The sequence below is a fragment of the Mytilus californianus genome, unplaced genomic scaffold, assembly GCF_021869535.1.
Source record: "Mytilus californianus isolate M0D057914Y unplaced genomic scaffold, xbMytCali1.0.p SCAF_10, whole genome shotgun sequence".
Lineage (NCBI taxonomy): Eukaryota > Metazoa > Mollusca > Bivalvia > Mytilida > Mytilidae > Mytilus > Mytilus californianus.
The window spans coordinates 40,225,139-40,246,746 of NW_026262582.1; the positions used below are offsets into that span (position 1 = coordinate 40,225,139).

General features: G+C 31.9%; 1 protein-coding gene across 2 annotated transcripts in view; it reads left to right on the forward strand.

The window, feature by feature from the left end:
• Positions 1–1,635: 1,635 nt before the first annotated feature.
• LOC127718112 (protein Wnt-1-like) overlaps positions 1,636–21,608 on the forward strand; it is a 66,160-nt gene continuing 46,187 nt past the window's right edge. For both annotated transcript variants that reach the window (XM_052224053.1, XM_052224055.1), the window contains exons 1-2: positions 1,636–1,704; positions 8,369–8,455. In XM_052224053.1, the coding sequence (XP_052080013.1) occupies positions 1,673–1,704; positions 8,369–8,455 (119 nt within the window). In that variant the 5' untranslated portion in view covers positions 1,636–1,672. The remainder of the gene's footprint in view (positions 1,705–8,368; positions 8,456–21,608) is intronic.

Below are 21,608 nucleotides of genomic sequence, written 5' to 3' on the forward strand. Positions count from 1 at the left end.
CTCCACCTTTGAACATTGTACAATACTAATATATTGATTATATTTATTCCATAGTTCATATGATCCCATGCTATTTAGAATTCGCCGTTTCAGAATCTAAGTTGTTATGAGTAAAATTTTCAAAACGGTGTGATTGATTAAAAGCATCATGAACAATGAAAATTCAATAAATAACGTGCCGTTAATTTCCTTTTAAGGTAGGAACAATAAAATTATCAAAAGATTTTTTTTCCCTTAACATAGACGAGCTATGCATCTTTAAGATCAGATTTGCTAGATATATAACGAAATAATATCTTTGTAAACCAACAAATTTTGATCAAAATTTTTAACAAATTTTCGCTCAGACAAGAGAGTTGTATGTATCGATAAGTGTGCATCTCGAAAATGGTATCAATATAATTGTCTATTAGACAGACAATTGCACCCTTGAAAATGCGGCGGGATGAAGTGGGCGGGGTAAACCTTAATAAGTCTTATATTTGGTAAAAAATGTTTGTTGTCTTATCGTTCGGTAGGATGGTCTTAAAACTTAGCATAAACATGTACATTTTTGCTTATCAAATTATACTGTCTGCATTTTATAATTTTGAAATTATAAAAAAAACTAAGGTTTCAACTCCCTCAGGCAAAGTTGACCTTAGATGAATTTGGCTATTTGTTTTAGGTATTTTTGTCATATATTCAACTGTTTCGGTACTTATACATCCCTCGGATTTCAAATGTTTGGCATTGAGCGTTCCTGATGAAGGTTAATCCAGAAAAGCGTTTCGGACGCATGGAATTATTAAATGTGTTGTTTTCAATTTTTTATAGAACATTAAAACCAAATCTGTTACTTGGGCAGTGATGTGTGTGCCCTTGTTTGAAGAAAACCAAGTAAAAGAACATCGGGTTATATTGATTTTTTTTTATAATTAGAAATAAAGATGACGGGGAACCAAACAAAAAATTGACCTGAAAAGGAATGTATTGCTTAATTTTGAATGCAGGGTCAAAACATGGTCGATTACACAGGAAACTGTCTGTAACATGCAAGTCTTGCAAGTGAAGGTAATCGTGTTCTTCCACATACACCATTTGTTAAAGCAATAGTCGTTACAATTACTTTCAAGACCATTGACATCTGCTATCTTTGAAAAAATATTCCTATACCTATAAGATAGAAGATCAATTGTTATGTGTTTGGCAGATTTCAGAAACAAGCTCATATTTCCTGAAATATGTAATATGCTTTTTTTAAAGAACATTTGGTGCAATCAAGCAAAGTATATATCTACCCATTAAATTTCAAGATAATATCAGTGTATACCTTCGGTCTGTTTAAGTTCGTTGTCTGTATCTGTTTAATAAAAGAGGACAAACTAAAACCCAAAGATAGATATTTTTAGTGTGTAATACCTTTTTTAATCTGATGTAGATCTTTATTTACGTCTCATGAGAAATTTATTATACATAAATCACTAAAGCAACACATTTTTATACCGCAATTATTCATATTAATTGTTGAATGGATTGAATTTTTTTTTGCATGTAGGTACTTTGTATTTGAACCTATTATCACCTTTCATCTCAGCATTCATTACACAATCACTGCACAGGAAGCAGAAAATACTGTGCATTAAAACAACTTGGTTAACAGTTGAAAAAGGGAGACAACAAAACCGTCAATATGGACCTCCTTTGGCTGTCAATTCTGTACACGTAAGTTGACATTTTAAAGAAATCTGTCATACAATATGTTTCATACTTTTAATATTTTCACTTTTATGTTTATGTAATTTTATCATGTGTATATGACATTTAATAAGTTGAAATGAAATTTGTTTGTAACTTAATGCAGATATTATTCCGAAGTATCAGTCTGAAAGACGACAGGACCAATTACATACGAATTAGAGACCAGAATTTTGCTGTACATAACTTGTATAAAATGCATGTTATTTTTGCGGCAATCTTCCTGAATTCTGATAATAACGAAATAAATAGAACATATATATATTTCTAAAATCACTCGTAAATGATGTTTTTTTAAAGTAAAAGATGTAACATTTTAAATGAAAATTAAATTAAAAAAATAAGAAATAATCGAAAATGATAACTTTACTTGAAAATTTTACAAACGGACCAGTTTAAAAGTAAAACAACAAAAATACCGAACTCAAAGGAAAATTCAAAACGGAAAGTCCCTTAACAATTGGCAAAATCAAAAGCTGAAACACATCAAACGAATGGAAAACAACTGTCATATTCCTGACTTGGTACAGGAATTTCCTTATGTAGAAAATGGTGGATTAAACCTGGTTTTAAAGCTTGAATTTTAAACACTATTACCCCGTTTATATTGTATTTGTTTGTTTAAATTAATGGTAGTTAAGAACAACCAACAAAAGATACATTTAAGACGATGCTGTTTAAAGCATTTTTTTTAACAATATTTATTTATAAGTTACCTATATTCATTGTTGTCCAATAATGGTTTTAATACACGTAGAATTAGAAACTGTCTAATTTTGTAATGAAAATAATAATAAAAAAAAAAAACAATTACAGTACTCAAAAAAGAAGAATGGTTTTCAATAAAAAAGCAACAATTTATTTATAAAGAAATTTTAAACAATTGCTATATTTAGTTTTCACAAATTTTTTCCTGGTTTCTTTGTTAGGGACCTGGGGCCTGTATGTCGAAGCGCTCATAGGACTAGGACATGTTCTTAGATCATCTTAGGATGTATCTTAGTCCTAAGTGGATTTATCGTAACTTAGGAAAAGTAATAGAAATCGTCGTAACTTTAGGACATCTATTTAAGTATCTTAAGATGGTCTTAGGATGGTCCTAACTTTAGGATATATTTTATGTTTGTAAATTTATAAACAAATACGACCGACACCTATATATATATATGTTTATTTAGGGAGCAGTATTAATACATTTTAGCAACGGAATGCTTAGGGACTATAATAATCCACGGAAATATATGAATGGCACTGAAAACACAGGCGCTAAGGGAATGGATCTCCATTTTTCTAAATATCTTTGTTTTGTGCATTTTAATTTTTACTAAGTAAATATTCTTTAATATTTTAACATATTTTCACTAATTTAATATGTTCTTGCTCTTGTTGTTGATCCAAAAGATATTACAAAAAATAGTATATATAGAATAATCCACGTGGACAATAAGAAAAGAATGGCATATTATACAAAATAGATCACATTAGAAAAATGAACAATAAATTATTAAAAAATATTCACTTTGAAAAAAAGTTAAAGCGGAAAATAAAATAGGATTTACAAAAAGGGGGTTCATTCCAAAGGGGGTTCATCCCCAAGCACCTGTGATCCGTAATGAAATAATATTTGTACTCCGTATTTATATTAAAGATGCACGAGATTTGCCTTTGTACTCGGGTTAAGTATAAAACCGTGACACTTCAAATTAAACTCACTCAAAAATAAATATTGATTGATATCTATTATCTTTTATTAGTTTGCACTATTTACAATATTTGTTCAATTATTATTTAAAACGCTGTTTTTTGTGTTTTTGTTTTTGTTTCATAAAGTTTGAAGGTACAACTATAAGATAAATATTATTCATTATTTTTATAATATTACTAATACTATAATATTTCTAATTTTTGATCTTATAACTATTTACTACTGGTGAAATTCGATGCATTCTTAAACATTTAAAATTTTAAAAATCTATTATACATTACGCTAACACTTAGGAGTGCGGTTAGGACATCCTAGCTAAGATAGTCCTAGGAGAGCTTCGATGTGCATGCTGACACGTGTCGTAAGTCGGTCCTAATATTATCCTTATTCATTCCTGAGATAGGTCTTAGGACAGATCCTAGGACATCTTCGATAAACAGGCCCCTGGAGAGTGTCAAATTTTATTTATATATTAGTATTGTATTTCAATATATATTGTAACTAGAAAGTTTATAAAATAAAAATAAGTTTTGCAAATGAATGATTGTCCTATATCGCGTATATATCCAAAGTTCTTCTGTGGATGCTGCTTGGTGGTTAATTATAAAAAACACGTCTCAAGTAAAATGTGCTGTTTGAAAGAGAATGTAATTATGATAATAATGAGAAAAAAACAAAAAAACAAAACAAAACAAAACAACAAAACAACAAAAAAAAAAAAAAATTCCAAACATTTCAAAGTGACGTCCATCAACCAAATTCTTTCTTATTAATTTTTTTAAACAAAAAAAACTACAATCTTGATAAATACCAGTCTTCCTAAATATAAGTGCAATAACGTAAATCTAATTTAAAAAAGCCCTAACTTAAACCCCTTTTTTATCAGCTTATCTATATGAAATGACATATCTTTCAATGTAAACTCCCCCTCCCAACAAAAGACAATCTAAAAAAAAATGACAAGAAAAGCTTCAAAATAGTGGCCGGACTGTGGCATATAATTGCTAACATCTACAGTATTTGGTCTCTGGTAGATAATTGTCTCGTTGGCAATCAAAACACGTCTCCTTAATTTATATTAAACACTTATCAATTCAACATTAACGGTGACATTAAGATTCGAACTTTTATACTTGCCATGGATATGTCGTATTTTTTCAGTCTCCTGGCCACTTTGGAGCTCCGTTTGGAGTTCAGGCAATTTATATCTTCTTAATAGATTTATGAAATTTGAATATCGGTAAATTACTGTTGCATCTGATTTCTTTGACTTATGATGGCTGTTTTCTGCTTTTTGGTAGGGCTGTTGTCTCTTCGACACAATCCCCGTTTCCATTCACTATTCTATAAAAGGTCAATAGGTCTGCAGAATGACACAAAAAAACCAAAGACCACTGAAGGTAAGTATGCGGTCTTGAAAATAGACTAATGTAGCTCTGCCTATGTCAATGTCAAATGTCCTCAAAGTCTGAAAAAGTCGTGATTAAACCTAGTAGAGGCTATATGCAACCAGCATTGAATCATTTAATCAAGGTATGAGCAAAGAAAACCCCTTATGAGGTTCATTACTTATAACTGGCGCATTCACATATTGTGGGTATACACTAGTTTTTGTTTAGCTCTCAGCCCAAAAAAGGTGCATAGAAGATCATACAAAAAGTTCAATAAAAAAGCACTTAACCCAAAACAACAAAAAATAATGATAAATAACTAAAATCGATAAGTGATTGCTATAATTCTCTGATTTTATTGTTGACAGTTGTTTTCTATTTTACAACTAATCCTGTTTTTGGTTAAGTATCCTGTAACTTTGGGTAGTTTTAAAGGGAAATTACTTAGTTTTACGTTTATTTGATAATAGCTTATTTTAGAAAAATGAAAATTATTTAAAAGTGTTGTAAAATAAAAGATTTTAAAATCACAATGCACTAGATAAAGGAAACATTGTATTCAAAACGTAATAAAAGAAAAGAACAACTGTAAGATTAAAAGCTTGAAAAATATGAAAAATTATTTCAACCTTACGATGTCATGGTGATTTGAAATAATAATATTAAAAGAATTAGAATAAAATTATTTTAAGGTATTTTTGTTGTTGTTGGGTCTTGACATATCACATGTTCTAAATGAAGTCTATATACGGAGAAGATACTGTACCATAGTAGGAGGGTGGAAATAAATACAAAGCACAAAAGTTGAAGAACCACAGAAAATCATGACAAAAAAAAAAAACACGATGAAAAGACAAACATCAGAGCACAGACCACTATAAAAAAAACAAAAGATTGGGCAACACGAATCTCGTCAAACTTCTAGGGTTGACTTATGAGTTTGAATGTCCTTTTGGCATCTTTCGCCTCTCTTTTATCATGTAATTAATAACACAATGCTATTAATTAAAGTGGTAGCAATCCGAATTTTCCTTTTGTAAACTCAAGTATTTTAATATTCTCAATATCAGTTTCAACACATTGTGAGCACTTCTACATACATTCTCAGAAATAGGAAATACATTTTCTACGATTCCATCATATGTTTAACAAGCTGAAAGATTCAAGGGAAAGAAAAGTAAGTTCTTTTTATGTAAAATCTCAAAATTGTTTTTTCTTTTACTTTTTTACTCTTTTCAATTTAAACGACTGGGACAAACGTAATAGTAAAAGAGCCATCAGTAAAAGTCTTCAAAGATACACAAAGCAGTTCATGCAAACCATATAAGAAAGAAAATATGAACAAACTGTTCTATAATTGTTATTTTATCTACTGGCTAGAACCTTTATCCAAGGCAGGTTGAATATATTTCATTTAGGTGTTCCTTTAAAAAACAACTCGATGATAACCACGTCATTGATAACATAACTGGTGACCACCAATGTCAACTGAAAGCTATTACATATCATATTTTGTGAGATAATTATTCTATACGTAACTGAAATTGGTACACTTTGCTGCAATTGAAACTGTCTTGTTCATTGACATAGACTGATCTTTATCGATGTACGAGATTTGAACATCGGTAAAAAGTAAAATAACAAAAACATAGAACTCCAATGAAAATTCAAAACGGAAAGTCATTAACAAATGGCAAAATGAAAAGCTCAAACACATCAAAAACAAATTACATCTGCCTTACTTTTACAAATTGAACCGAAACACAACGGATGTCTACCCATAGGCAAAGATTGCCTTAGCTTATTTTGCACAACCTTTCGGATTTTTTTGGTTTTTGGTTTTTAATGCTCTTCAACTTTATATTCTATTTGGCCTTATTCAAAATGGATAAACGAGTTTCAAACATCGGTTAATTGCTGTTGCCTCTTTTTGTTCTTAAGGCCAACAACTTTTAATGTTTTAGAAAACTAAATTCCATATTTTTCCCAAACTATTTCCGGAACAATTAAGTACAATCAACCAGTTTATAGCACAATACTGTCCATTTATAAATTTATATGTTGTTAAGAAACTAGGGTTTTAATTCCCAATTAAGTCTGGCAAAGTTGACCTTAGATGGGTTTAGCTATTATTTTGTAGGTCCTTTTTGGTCGTATTGTTCTTAAACTTTGTGGATTCTCATATATCCTTGGCTTTCAAATATTCAGATTTGATCGTTCCCGAGGATGGTTAATCCAGATTAGAGTTTTGGACGCCTGATAAACGTGATAAACGGTGTCTTGATGATATCTTTAAAAAAAGAATTGTGAATGCAATAAGGCATCGTTCTATCGTCTTTGTATATAATAAAAAAGAGAAACCTTCTTCGTTGACTATTGTTTTATATTTAGCATGCGAATTGTACCTTTTATTTTAGATACATTTAAACACTGATAAGGCCGAAGTTATCCCGCAGAATATTTTAATCTATTTGCACTAACTTATGCAGCAAATACCAGACAGACAAATAAAACGTTTTGTTTGTGAAGCAAAAACAAAAATATGTATCATAGCAACCTGGTCTTAAATTTGTCACGATATATTTTACTACTTTAAAGAATTTGTACCAAATTGACCATTTGATGTGATTTCATTATTCTTCAGGGATAGTCGGCCCAGTTTTGACTCTAAAATTAATTTTATAAACTTTGTATTAAAAGTAAGATTGCAGAAAATCTGATCCAAGACGTCTTTGGGGGGTACTTCATTGAATATCCGATCACAATGTTTTCGAAAATGTTTATGTCAGAATTCTGACAAAACCATGGACGTTGAAGAGAAATTCCTGTATTCACGGTAATCAAAGTCTTTCAAATGACAAGTAAGTTTTATAGACGGAGCGATTACCTACACATCATGTACATAACATAATTATAAAGTAAAGGCGTAGAAGTTCCTATTGTTAATCAACACTTTGTAGAAGGCAATATAATATACTGTCAATTCAGAAATTATTGCGACGTTTTTATGCCCCACCTAGCGGCATTATGTTTTTCGGTCTGTTCGTCTGTTCGTCCGTCCGTCCGTCCGTCTGACCCGCTTCAGGTTAAAGTTTTTGGTGAAGGTAGTTTTTGATGAAGTTGAAGTCCAATCAACTTGAAACTTAGTACACCTGTTCCCTATGATATGATCTTTCTAATTTTTATGCCAAAGTAGAGTTTTGACCCCAATTTCAAGGTCCACTGAACATAGAAAATGATAGTGCGAGTGGGGCATCCGTGTACTATGGACACATTCTTGTTAATATTTAATGCGAATAATGCGTTTGTAGTAGGATGAGTATCTCAATAATTAGACCTCGAGTTATGACATGTCATACATATATATGTATGCAGCTCTACTTTTATAACCCATTTTAGTTCAATTTTAAAATTTCACAATAATAAATGCTAGCAACAATTCTGGATTTACATGATCTACTTTGCGAAAATTAATAAATTGAACACGGTCTTTTTGGAATGCATCGGAAATTATACTTTAACTTTTCAATTTCAGAAATCTAATACCAAGCAAAGATCAAAATGTAACTGCGACTTCAATGAGAATAAAAGATAGAAATGACTTAACATTTAAAGGATCGAGGTTGGTATCATGTTCACTTACTGAGTTAAATTTCGTCGTCAGAGTGAAGGAGTGAACACCTCAAATGAAGGAATGTCTAAGACTTATGAAGTAAATTTAGTATTTATGTGCTATTCACCATTATTTAATCACTAACAGTTTCGTTAGAATTAAGACAGAAATATCTGGCATTATAGAAATCATCCGACCTTTTCCTTACGAAAGTTGAAAATTTAGTCAAATCTTAATACTCGATGTCTTATATACAATATTTTTTGCTGTAAAATGTTTGTAGTATTTTTACTGTATTGATGATATCTGGACTTTCACATTTTGGTAAAACAGTCCCAAACGGTTTCAGATGCGCATTTCGACAACTAAGGTCTCTTCAGTAATGCTCAAGACAAAAACATATGATAATTCAAAGCATAATACAAATCCTTGAAAACTGACCAAACCAAAGGGACCTTAAGGACTGGCTAACCCGGAAAAGGAACAAGAGCTTTGCATGAACGAGATATATTCCTTAATTAAAACGATTTCTAAAACAGTATAACTCAAATTTCAATCAAACTATTGAATTTTTGTCCCATTGCAGTTTTGTTCTGTTTATATGTTATGCATAACAACCGATATGTCATTTGCCAAGATATTAAGATCAATTTAGAGGCCTATGTCGTTTATTTGACCTCATTGCTTGTGTATGGGCTACTGGTATAAATGATGCATAAAATATATCTATACATAAAATATTTTACTTGCAACATTTCATTATATTGCAACAGTACATGTCACAAAACTTACTTGTTACTTAAGTAAAATTTAACCCTAAATTAAAACGATTCTTGAACAAAGAAAGAAACCATAATCAGTGGCTGAACCGATGAACGAGAACAATAGAAATTTACTCTTCTTATGATAAAGTCGAGAAAATCAACAGTAAAATAATGCCGGTGACGATACTGATCAAAAGTTATTTCTAAACACAATCGTACATATGAAATAAATTATGTGTTAAACTGTGCTATTAGAAATATGCAAACAAAGACACGATGTTTTGTGTTTATTATTTACAAACTTAAGATAATTGCATTAAAAGCTTGTGAAACTGAAATTTATAAAATGTTAATCTTTGCTTCATATTGATGAAAAAAATTGTAAAAAATCATATACATACAAAATCTAAAGATCTTTCTAGTCAAAAATTTTCGGAGTGCTCCGTAAAGTCCGTAGAATGTTACAATCTCCCAAAATATACCTATTTTTAATATCTTAAGTCTTCGTGTACACCGTTCTGCACTTGTCACGTGAACTTTCAATATAGAAATATTGTCATTTAGTGAATATAACAATTTAAAAGTCAAGTCTGTGCAGCTCGAAAGACTAAAGATAATATTTTCATAAAGAAGGTTATGTGTTAACAGATTTTTACTATTTTTAATACAAATCTAAGAAAAGGTCGTCTTGATATCTGTTCAAGTATTTGCGGTCTTCTCGATATATTCACATTCAATGGTTACATCGGGATAAGGTCCGTCTGATTTGCTTAGAAACTTAATTTCAAAAGTGTTAATCTTTGCTGCATATCAATCGTTTTCGTTGGAATATTTTCTCTGAACTTCTCTGATCTAGCTGCATACATATATGGATAATTGGCGTGTTCCAGAGAGGTAAACAAATAAATTTAAGTTGGTACTCCAAGAATTTATTCGCATAGCAACATGTTAAACCAATTTTACACAAAGCTCCTTAGCCGACTGTACTTGTCGTTTGCTAATTTAGGAGGAAAATAATAACATTACATTATATGAAAATTATGTTTTTATTACAATCTAATTTAATTGTTACTATTTACCAGAATGTTTTCTTGTTAATTTATAATTAAAAGAGTTATTTCTATGAACGAAACAAATATTGAAAAGATCAAGGTTTCTCTGTTAACAGGGGAGGTAATATTTTGTCACTAAATTTCCCACTGCATAATAAGCAAGGGTATCCAGCATAAATTGTTTTTTCAAATGGTATGGGATTTGTAGCCATTCATTGACCAGTTACATACTTCAGATCATCTTACTGTCTTGATTCTTATTTTGAATTATGATTATCTAAATAAATATATATATAATTTGTTTTAGTTAGTCAACTTCTCGAGTCGTCAAATAAATAAGAATTTGCAGTTTATTCTTTTAAGATCACTTGAAGTATCAAAAGTATCACTGTGAATTGAACATTTCCATTACTTAAAAGAAGATAAAAAACAAAAAAAATCATGAGAATGAAATTTAACAAGTTTTCACCAATTCTTAAACTTTGAGAAAACAATTTGTAGGATCTCACATAATTGTCTCAGTGGATGAAGTTGCACATTGTGTCAATATATAGTTTGAATAAGCTTCACCAAGTCGGTTGTATCATCAGTAAATTCTAACGAGAAACTATTTTGATTTTCCTGAAAGACTGAAATTTAACAATCTAAGATACTAGTATGTGACTTATTTCAAGTAGGACCAGGCTCATTGATGGTCAAGTATTTCAAAAAGATTACTTAAACCTTTTATTTAACTGTAATGAGGTCATACTGTGCACAGTAGTACTTGGAATATTTACAACAGGATTCTTTTTATGGTGTTTGGTCAAGTATAATAATTATGATAAATCAAATGTACATAAAAGGTAAAGACATTCGAGATGCCAATTAATATTGGAGTTTTAAACTATTTGAAGCTCATTTAATCGTTTTATCATCAACATAAACGGTAATAATTTTATTCCACCAGATGCGCATTTCGACGATTTATGTCTCTTCAGTATTGCTCTAGACCAAAGTATTTGAAATCAAAAACCTTATATAAACTTTGAAGAGCTGATAAAATAAAAAACAAATCAAGTCAAACCCGGATAGGAATCAGAGTAATGCATGGAGGAGATAATTCTTTTATTTAGAATGATCTTCCAAATTTTATAAAAAAGGAGACAATTCTTTTATTTAGAATGATCTTCCAAATTTTATAAAAGCAAATTTCAATAAAACAATCCCTGTATGTTCATGCCAATGACAATGCGAAAGTACTGGCTTCTTTGCTTGTATAGATGAATATTCGAATAAAAAACATATATAAGGTAGAATGCCAAAATGAAAGAAGCCTACGATTGTCTTTACTGTGTATCAACTTAAACATCTCGAGTCTAAATAAATATATTACAAAGGAAGGAGTCGGTCTTTCCTTTCACGATTCCATTTCAGTTTAAAAAAGAAAACAGACGCCACATTATGCTTGTATTGTACCCAGTCATGATCATGTTGTTTTGTACTTTAATCAGACAGTTTCTCATTTGAACTTTTTTTACAGGATTCTGTTTTGTAGGGTCTTTTTATAGCTTGCTATGTGGTATGGAATTTTCTTATTGCTAAAGGTCGTACCGTGATCTATAGTTTACTTCATTTTGGTCTCAGGTGGATAGTTTTCTCATTGGCAATTATACAATTTATTTTGTTTTTTTTGTACTTTACTGACCTTCGGTAATGAAAGGATGTTATCATTTTAAATTTCAATAAGTTAATATTTCGCAAATTATTTCCCAATATTTTCTTCATTTGGCTCTTCCATAATAGTTTACTTATCTCTTGAATGAAAGCAACATTTCTGTGTCAGTCTGATTTTAATATTATATTTTTTTCAAAATTTTAGATTTTGGTATTTATTTACCATTAATTGTCTCAAGACCTTTATTTTTTTTAAAGATTGACTCTACTGCAGACACGTTTTCGTTAATTGCCATGATTATGTCCGTCTCTCTCCCTCTTACGAGTGTTGATTCTCGATCTAGTATCTCCCGCCTCGTTTTTTATTCCTATCTTTATTGATTGCTTCTTAACCCGACTTCTCTGCATGACATTTATTCAGATATTTACCGTCTAGACTTTCTAGTTTTAAAAATAAATAAGTAAACACATCAAACACTTTAAAAACATATTTCTTACAATGATCTACCATCTATTGGGGTGATATCTTATTAATCGTTGACCAATCCCTTTACGGATACAGTGGATTCATTTATTTTCATGGGTACTAAATTTCGTGTATTGAGGAAAAATTCTGTTTTCGTGGATATTTGATTTCTTGGATTTGCCAAAGACTGCTGCTGTTGTCTGCTCTTTGGTCGGGTTCTTGTCTCTTTGACATATTCCCCATTTCCATTCTCAATTTTATACAAGCCTATATAAATTTATGCTTCGTTAAACATTTTCTTTACCCACGACATCAACAAAAATTGATATCCCAAGAGTTATAATAAATGAACAGTCGTTTATTATATATACAATCACTCCCCCCCCCCCCCCCCCCCCCGAAGAAAAAAAAAAAAAAAAAAACAAAAAAAAAAAAACAATAATAACAAACAAAAAACGAGAAAACATATCGAGCCGATGTGGAATTTGTTTTTCTTCGACTGTTTTAACATTATATAATCTATCCAATTCTGATCATCATACGATCTTTAATCTTTAATTTTCTGTGTATTGTTTTTTGGGCTGTTGTTTATCTTTTGCGACGTTTTTTCGTTTGCCATAGCTGTTTTTATTTTCTTCGAACTATAGTTTTTTTATTGTTTCCTTTGTATCTTTGCTCCCTCTTTGAACTGTTTTATATGCATTGTCAAGTAAAGTTTAATTACTAGTTTGTTCACGAAGTACCTCAATCTTTCTTTTTGTTAGCTATTATTCGTGTGTTTCTTTGTCCTATATGTTCTCACATTTATTTGTATTTGATGCGTTTCCCTCAGTTTTAGTTTGTAACCCGGATTTGTTTTTATCTCTATCGATTTATGAGTTTCGAACAGCGGTATACTACTGTTGCCTTTATTTTTCCCTAGGTGATTTTTTAAAATTTCTCAGAAATGTGACATCATTGCAAATAAATTGGATTTTCTAGCTGTGTTGAAGACCCCTTGGTTGCCTTTGGCTGTTTTTTGCTCTTTGGTCGGGTTGTTGTCTCTTTGACGCCTCCCCATTTCGAGTCTTAATTTTGCTATAATCGTCATTGCTTTAACTGTTTTAGTAAATGGCGTTTGTTTTTCTTTCGAATTGTTATGAAAACAATATGCATTAATTGGTACTTATTTATTGTATGAAATCATTGTAAGATAACCGATGTTAATGTCATGTGTCCGTGTAAAAACAGACAAACTTGGGTAATATTGTCAAATGCGTACACAAAAGCATTGGGGTTGGTTGAACACGTAATAATGGAAATCTAACCAATGATGTTATGTAATTTTCATTTTGGGGAATGGACAATGAAATAATCAATAACCCTTAAAAATCAGAATTGGCGAATTGAAATCGCATAAACTCTCAACTTGAGGGAAACCATGTGCGTCGACAGGATGAGCATCTCTACTTTGCATTCATCAACCGTCACACAATTCTAAAGATATTATGTCTAGTAGAAGTGGTAATGTCAGCATAACAATATTGGTATTAGTGGCATATAGATAATCATGGACTTGTGAGTTCAATAACGAAATTGTAATAAGAAAGACAAGGTTTAATTATCAGAGTTTAGCATGAGCATTCTACTGGGATGACTCATCACTTGATATAGATTCGAAACACAAAAAATGTACGAACTATAATGTCGTCAAATACATTTGTTATTATTTCTGTGGTAACAATAAGTGTTTCTGGAATAATCTTCAAAAGGTACACTCGAGACAAAAAGTTTGGGTAGCCAGAAATATTAACGTTGTAGAGTACCAACACCAAAAATACATAAACAGAACACTCAAAATCATTGAAGGTCGATTTGCTAAAAGGAGAAGAACCATAACATTAGGAATGATATAAACGGTACCTGCTACATATGCGCATTTCGACAATGAATGACTCTGAAGTAATGCCAAAATATTTGAAAATTCCAATACAAACGTACATACATGTATATGTATATGCATAAACCGAAAATTTACTGACAAAATGTATACAGTCAATTGTCACTAGTAAATCTATTTTAAACTGAAAGGGTTATTTTGATCTGAGCAGCTCGAAAAAAAGGAACAATTAATTCAGTCATGTTCAGTCTTTCCGTTATTTTCAGGTTTATCAAATGCGGTATATTCAGTACTGTTCAGACAAATCGCTTGCTGTCAATGAGGATCTGTTCAGTCTATGTTCAGACGGGTGTTCGGTTGCTTTTATTTACCTGTACAAAACAACGTCATACTGGTTTGTCTGAAAAGGTACTGGGCAATACATTAATAATATGAAAGTCTGGATTGACGTTGCAAGCATAATGTCTGAACAGTACTGAGTTTACTAAAACAAAATGTCAGAAAAATTACTTAAACGCTGTACCCCTATATTGAACATTTTTACCTATTATGTTTGTTTGTTTTGTTCACACATTGTTGTCAATATAATGGAATTGTATGCGACTGATATACTAGTGAGAGGTTTAGCTAGCTATACGACCAGATTAATCCACCATTTTCTACATAAGGAAATGACTGTACCAAGTAAGAATATGACAGTTGTTTTCCGTTCGTTTGATGTGTTTGAACTTTTGATTTTGCCATTTGATAACGGACTTTCCGATTTGAAATTTCCTTGGAGTTCGGTATTTTTGTTATTTACTTTTTTCTAAACAAAACTATAACAAACTATATGTTTTTAGACTTTTGCCCAGGGTATCATCAGCTCAGTAGTCAGTACTTCGGTACTGACATGATTTATAACAAACCTTTCTAAAATTGTCCGTTTATAAATTTTGAAATTATAAAGAAACTAAGGTTTCAACTCCCTCAGGCATAGTTGACCTTAAATGGATTTGGCTATTTTTTTATGTACTTTTTGGTCATATAGTTCTTCAACTGTTTCAGTCCTTATTCATCCTTGGCTTTCAAATATTTGGCTTTGAGCGTTCCTGATTTCCCGATAAAGGTAAATCCAGAAAAGTGCTTCGGACGCATGAAATCAATAACGTGTTGTTTTCATTTATTTTGCAGATGATGTTAAGATCAAAATCACTTTTTAAGACTAAAATTCATTTACTAGTGCATGTCAATACCGAAGCACCAAACCATTGAAAATGTCGACAGAAAAGTAACTTATCAGGTTATCGCATAAAGTGGAAAAGACGGACGCTTACATGTCATGTTTAAGTAAATTTAAGTCTTCATGAATTATACTGATGCAGTATTTGATTATATGTTACACCAAAAATACATCAATGATACGAGACATATAATATGTTACGCCAGGCATGGATTAATCTACGTTAGTCCTACCAGTGACACTGGAATAAAAAGTCTAGAACACCAAATCAACTAAAAAGTCGAAGAGCATTAAAAACCAAACATTCCAAAATAATTGTTTAAAATATCGCTTAGGCCATCTATGCCTGTGGTAGAAAAACCTGAGTGTTTATCAAATGATTGTTTTAAATGTATGAACAGTAAATCTACAAAAATATGATCCTTTTAATATAATTTCATGTCTGAACACGAGTCATTACATGTACTACGGGGTTGATGATACCATAGGGGGACAAAAACGTTCACCTGCAGTGATATTAACTAAGAGGTTAAAAACCATAAAACCGCTCATAGAAAGTGTCAACTGACAAATAAAAAAAACCGGTCTATCGTTAGTACAATTTCAGAACGCTAAAATGCTATACCACTTATTGTATATCAATGATAATACAGATATGATAAAGAGCTGTGCGATGAGTGCATGATAAGCCCGTCGCCCTTTTAGCTCGTCTATGCTTTAAATGAATAAAAAAGGACAGTTTTACACGATTTTGCAACGAATAAAGGGTCATAACTCCGCAATGTTGTATCTAAAATTTATGAAAACGGAGCTTATTTCAATCCATATAAACAAGTCACCAAATTTTCATGAAAACTGCTGAAAGCATTTTTGAGTTATTGTCTGAAAACTGGAAAATCCCCCATTTTTTATAAATAAAGTCCCAATACTCCGAAACGTAGAATCAGAAATTTTTAAAAATCGAAAAGGAACTTATGTCAATATAATATATATAAACAATTCACTAAAGGTTCATATAAATTGCTCAAATAGACATAAGAAGATGTGGTATGAGAGCCAATGAGACAACTCTCCATCCAAAATTTATAAAATGAAACCATAATTGGTTATAGGTCACAGTACGGTCTTCAACACGGAGCCTTGGTTCACATCGAACAGCAAGCTATAAAGTGCCCTACAAATTACAAGTGTAAAACCATTCAAACGGGAAAACCAACGGTGTAATCTATATAAAAAACGAGAAACGAGAAACACTTATGAACCACATCAACAAACGACAACTACTGAACATCAGATTCCTGACTTAGGACAGGTGTAAACAATTGCAGCGGGTTTAAACGTTTTAATGGTACCAAACCTTCACCCTTATCTGAAACAATAGTGTAACATCACAATATAGAAAGACACACACTATAAAATATCAGTTGAAATGGCTTAAATCAATCAAAAGACATATTAACACCAGTGAACATACACTGAACAAATAAATTTGATTTATGATACAATGTAAATACAAAATAAATAAACTAAGGGAAGAATAATTAAAGTAACATGTAAACAAAGCATTTTTTAGTTATATTTAGAAAACTTATGAATAAAATTCCATTTCTAAGAAACGTAAAATCTAAAAGTTATGAAAATCGAAAGGGAGCTTACGTCAATGGATATAAACAATTCACCAAAGTTTCATTAAAATTGGTGAAAGCGTTTTTAAGTGATTGTCCGAAGTGTTGCCGACGGATGGACGGACGGACAGAAAGACGGGCTGACGGACGGACAACGGTATACCATATTACGTCCCGTTTTTAAAGACGGGCGTATAAAAATTCAAATGCAAACAACCAAGAAATAAAATAACGATGTTAAGTACAGACAAACAAATCTGGGTGAAGATAATATCGTCAGTAGCGGTAATCCTGATTTGAATGTTTTACTGGAATCCTCATACTCACAGGATTCTGCTATAAATTGTATCGCTACATCACTAGACATGTCTTTACAGAAAAACGTATTACCAGGCTTGTTTGCAAATAGCGTCGTTCTGTGGTGTCTTTGGGGGACTTGTATGTATTAAGGACACGAATAAATGAGTTTTGTTGTAATATTTTGCTCTCAATAAAAATAAATTCTGATATCTGCATTGACAAGACACAAGAGACAGCGTAGTTGTCAAACTGGAATGGAATATCCCTTTTAAATTCCGGAATAATACAGATACGGGACTTTGAACTAGCAACATTGATTAATAACGAAAATTAGATACAACATTAAAAGTTTCCTATTATATTATATATTGTCCAAAAATGTGTAACTGTCAATAGAAAATCTTTTGATAACAAGTAAGGATAATGTATGATTGACACCAGTCGACAAACTATATAATCCGGAGTCAAAAGTCGGTAATATGAAAATAGTCTATTAGAAAACTATACAAAGAGGAAAAGTCCAAAGATGTGATATTAACTTCATGTCAACATCTTTTTATTTACTACTGACAGTGCTCGATAACTCCTACCTTGAGACATTGTAGCCAAGAATACAATGTAGGTATGTTGACTTCATGTCAGCATCTTTCTGTCCATTACGGAAAGTGAAACCTCGTTAATCTTACCTTACGACATTGTACATTGTAGCTAAAATACAAAGTAGTTATTTTGACTTTATGTCAGCATATTTTGATCTATAACTGACAGTAAAATCTTGATAAATCTTAATTTGAGACATTGTAGCTAAGAATACAATTTAGATATGTTGACTTCATGTCAGCATCTTTCTGTCCATTACGGACAGTGAAACTTCGATAAATCTTACCTTACGACATTGTACATTGTAGCTAAAATACAAAGTAGTTGTTTTGACTTTATGTCAGCATCTGATAGTAAGACCTCGATAAATCTTAACTTGAGACATTGAAACTTAGAAATCAATGTGGGTATGTTGACTTCAAGTCGGCATCTTTCGGTCCATTACTGACTGTACAACTTCGATACATTTTACCTTGAGACATTGAGGCTACGAATACAATGTAGATATGTTGACTTCATGTCAGCATCTTTCTGTTCATTACGGACAGTGAAATTTCGATACATCTTACCTTGAGACATTGTAGCGAAGAATACAGTGTGGGTGTGTTGACTTCAAGTCAGCATCTGATAGTAAGACCTCGATAAATCTTACCTTGAGACATTGAAACTTAGAAATCAATGTGGGTATGTTGACTTCAAGTCGGCATCTTTCGGTCCATTACTGACTGTACAACTTCGATACATCTTACCTTGAGACATTGAGGCTACGAATACAATGTAGGTATGTTGACTTCATGTCAGCATCTTTCTGTTCATTACGGACAGTGAAATTTCGATACATCTTACCTTGAGACATTGTAGCGAAGAATACAGTGTGGGTATGTTGACTTCAAGTCAGCATCAGATAGTAAGACCTCGATAAATCTTACCTTGAGACATTGAAACTTAGAAATCAATGTGGGTATGTTGACTTCAAGTTGGCATCTTTCGGTCCATTACTGACTGTACAACTTCGATACATCTTACCTTGAGACATTGAGGCTACGAATACAATGTAGGTATGTTGACTTCATGTCACCATCTTTCGGTCCATTACTGACAGTAGAACATCGATAAATCTAACCTTGAGACATTGTAGCTAGGAAAACAATGTGGGTATGTTGACTTCAAGTCAGCATCTGATAGTAAGACCTCGATAAATCTTACCTTGAGACATTGAAACTTAGAAATCAATGTGGGTATGTTGACTTTATGTCAGCATCTTTCGGTCCATTACGGACAGTGAAACTTCGATAAATCTTACCTTACGACATTGTACATTGTAGCTAAAATACAAAGTAGTTATTTTGACTTTATGTCAGCATCTGATAGTAAGACCTCGATAAATCTTACCTTGAGACATTGAAACTTAGAAATCAATGTGGGTATGTTGACTTCAAGTCGGCATCTTTCGGTCCATTACTGACTGTACAACTTCGATACATTTTACCTTGAGACATTGAGGCTACGAATACAATGTAGATATGTTGACTTCATGTCAGCATCTTTCTGTTCATTACGGACAGTGAAATTTCGATACATCTTACCTTGAGACATTGTAGCGAAGAATACAGTGTGGGTGTGTTGACTTCAAGTCAGCATCTGATAGTAAGACCTCGATAAATCTTACCTTGAGACATTGAAACTTAGAAATCAATGTGGGTATGTTGACTTCAAGTCGGCATCTTTCGGTCCATTACTGACTGTACAACTTCGATACATCTTACCTTGAGACATTGAGGCTACGAATACAATGTAGGTATGTTGACTTCATGTCAGCATCTTTCTGTTCATTACGGACAGTGAAATTTCGATACATCTTACCTTGAGACATTGTAGCGAAGAATACAGTGTGGGTATGTTGACTTCAAGTCAGCATCAGATAGTAAGACCTCGATAAATCTTACCTTGAGACATTGAAACTTAGAAATCAATGTGGGTATGTTGACTTCAAGTCGGCATCTTTCGGTCCATTACTGACTGTACAACTTCGATACATCTTACCTTGAGACATTGAGGCTACGAATACAATGTAGGTATGTTGACTTCATGTCACCATCTTTCGGTCCATTACTGACAGTAGAACATCGATAAATCTAACCTTGAGACATTGTAGCTAAGGAAACAATGTGGGTATGTTGACTTCAAGTCAGCATCTGATAGTAAGACCTCGATAAATCTTACCTTGAGACATTGAAACTTAGAAATCAATGCGGGTATGTTGACTTTATGTCAGCATCTTTCGGTCCATTACTGACAGTCAAACCTTGATAAATCTTACCTTAAGACATTGCAGCTAAAAATACAATGTAGATATGTTGACTTCATTTCTGCATCTTTCGGTCCATTACTGACAGTAAAACCTCGATAAGTCTGACCTTGAGACAGTGTAGCTAAGAAAACAATGTTGACTTCAATTGTATTGTTATTCTTGGTGAAGTGGGCTGTTGATTCGAAAATCAAAACGAAGGTTTACATGTATAAGGTTGTAAACAATAAAAAAAAGGGTAACAGAAAATATGAAAAATAATGGAAAATATAACAGTTGACATAAATTTTACCATCAAGACTCTTCAAAGAAAATGGATGTACAATAAAAGTAGATAAAGTAAGCATGGTCCATATAGCCTAGTTTTGAATACCTGGACATACGGTCATAAAAAGTTCGAGTACGATTTTCATACTCAGACTCAGAATTCAACAAGTCAAAATGCTGGATTTGGTGTTTTGAGCACAAATTTTGTACTCCGAGTACTGAGTATAGTTTAATGACCGAGAGTCCAGGTCTTACGAGGATGCACATGATCTTGCTGATTAAATTAACATTGAAATGTAAGACTCCTTCATTGAGAAGTACCTTTGTTGTTGCTTTTATAAATATATATCAAACATATCTAATTAAAATCACTGGTAATTAAATTTTGTGCTGAAAAGACCATTTTTATCTAAATCGATCTTTCAGGTTTAAAAAAATGGTATTGTTATTCTTTCAGTCAATTTTCAGATATATTAAATGCGGAAATTCATGCTTGTTCAAGCGCATTCCTTGCGTTCATTCAAGATAGTTTGAATATTTTTCAGAAGTCTAAATATCGTTGTTTTTAAGGGTAAAAAAAAAAATACTGCATTTTCTGAAAAGTTTCAAATCTGTACTGGATTGATTGCAAATGACATGTCTGAATATTTCTTGATTGACCACAAAGACAATATCTGTAATTTACTGAAGCTCTAACAATCCTTAACTCCGTGTCATTTGGACTATGTTGAATATTTTATTTTAACATTTATATGACATAAAAGAAAAGATCAAGAATTGATTTTTTTTCGCACAGTACAGCAGACCACACCAATCAACAACACCTGACTCCTCAGAAAAAAACTGACACGCATACAAAGTCAAACACACCGAAAAACATTTTTTTCGACTTGGAAAATGAGCACATCCCTCCCATTACCTATCAAGATATATGTCGTAAAACTAAAACACACAATGAAAAACATACACAGTGCAGCTACGAACATGATGACCACGAACTTAAATAAAATAAAATAAAAAAAC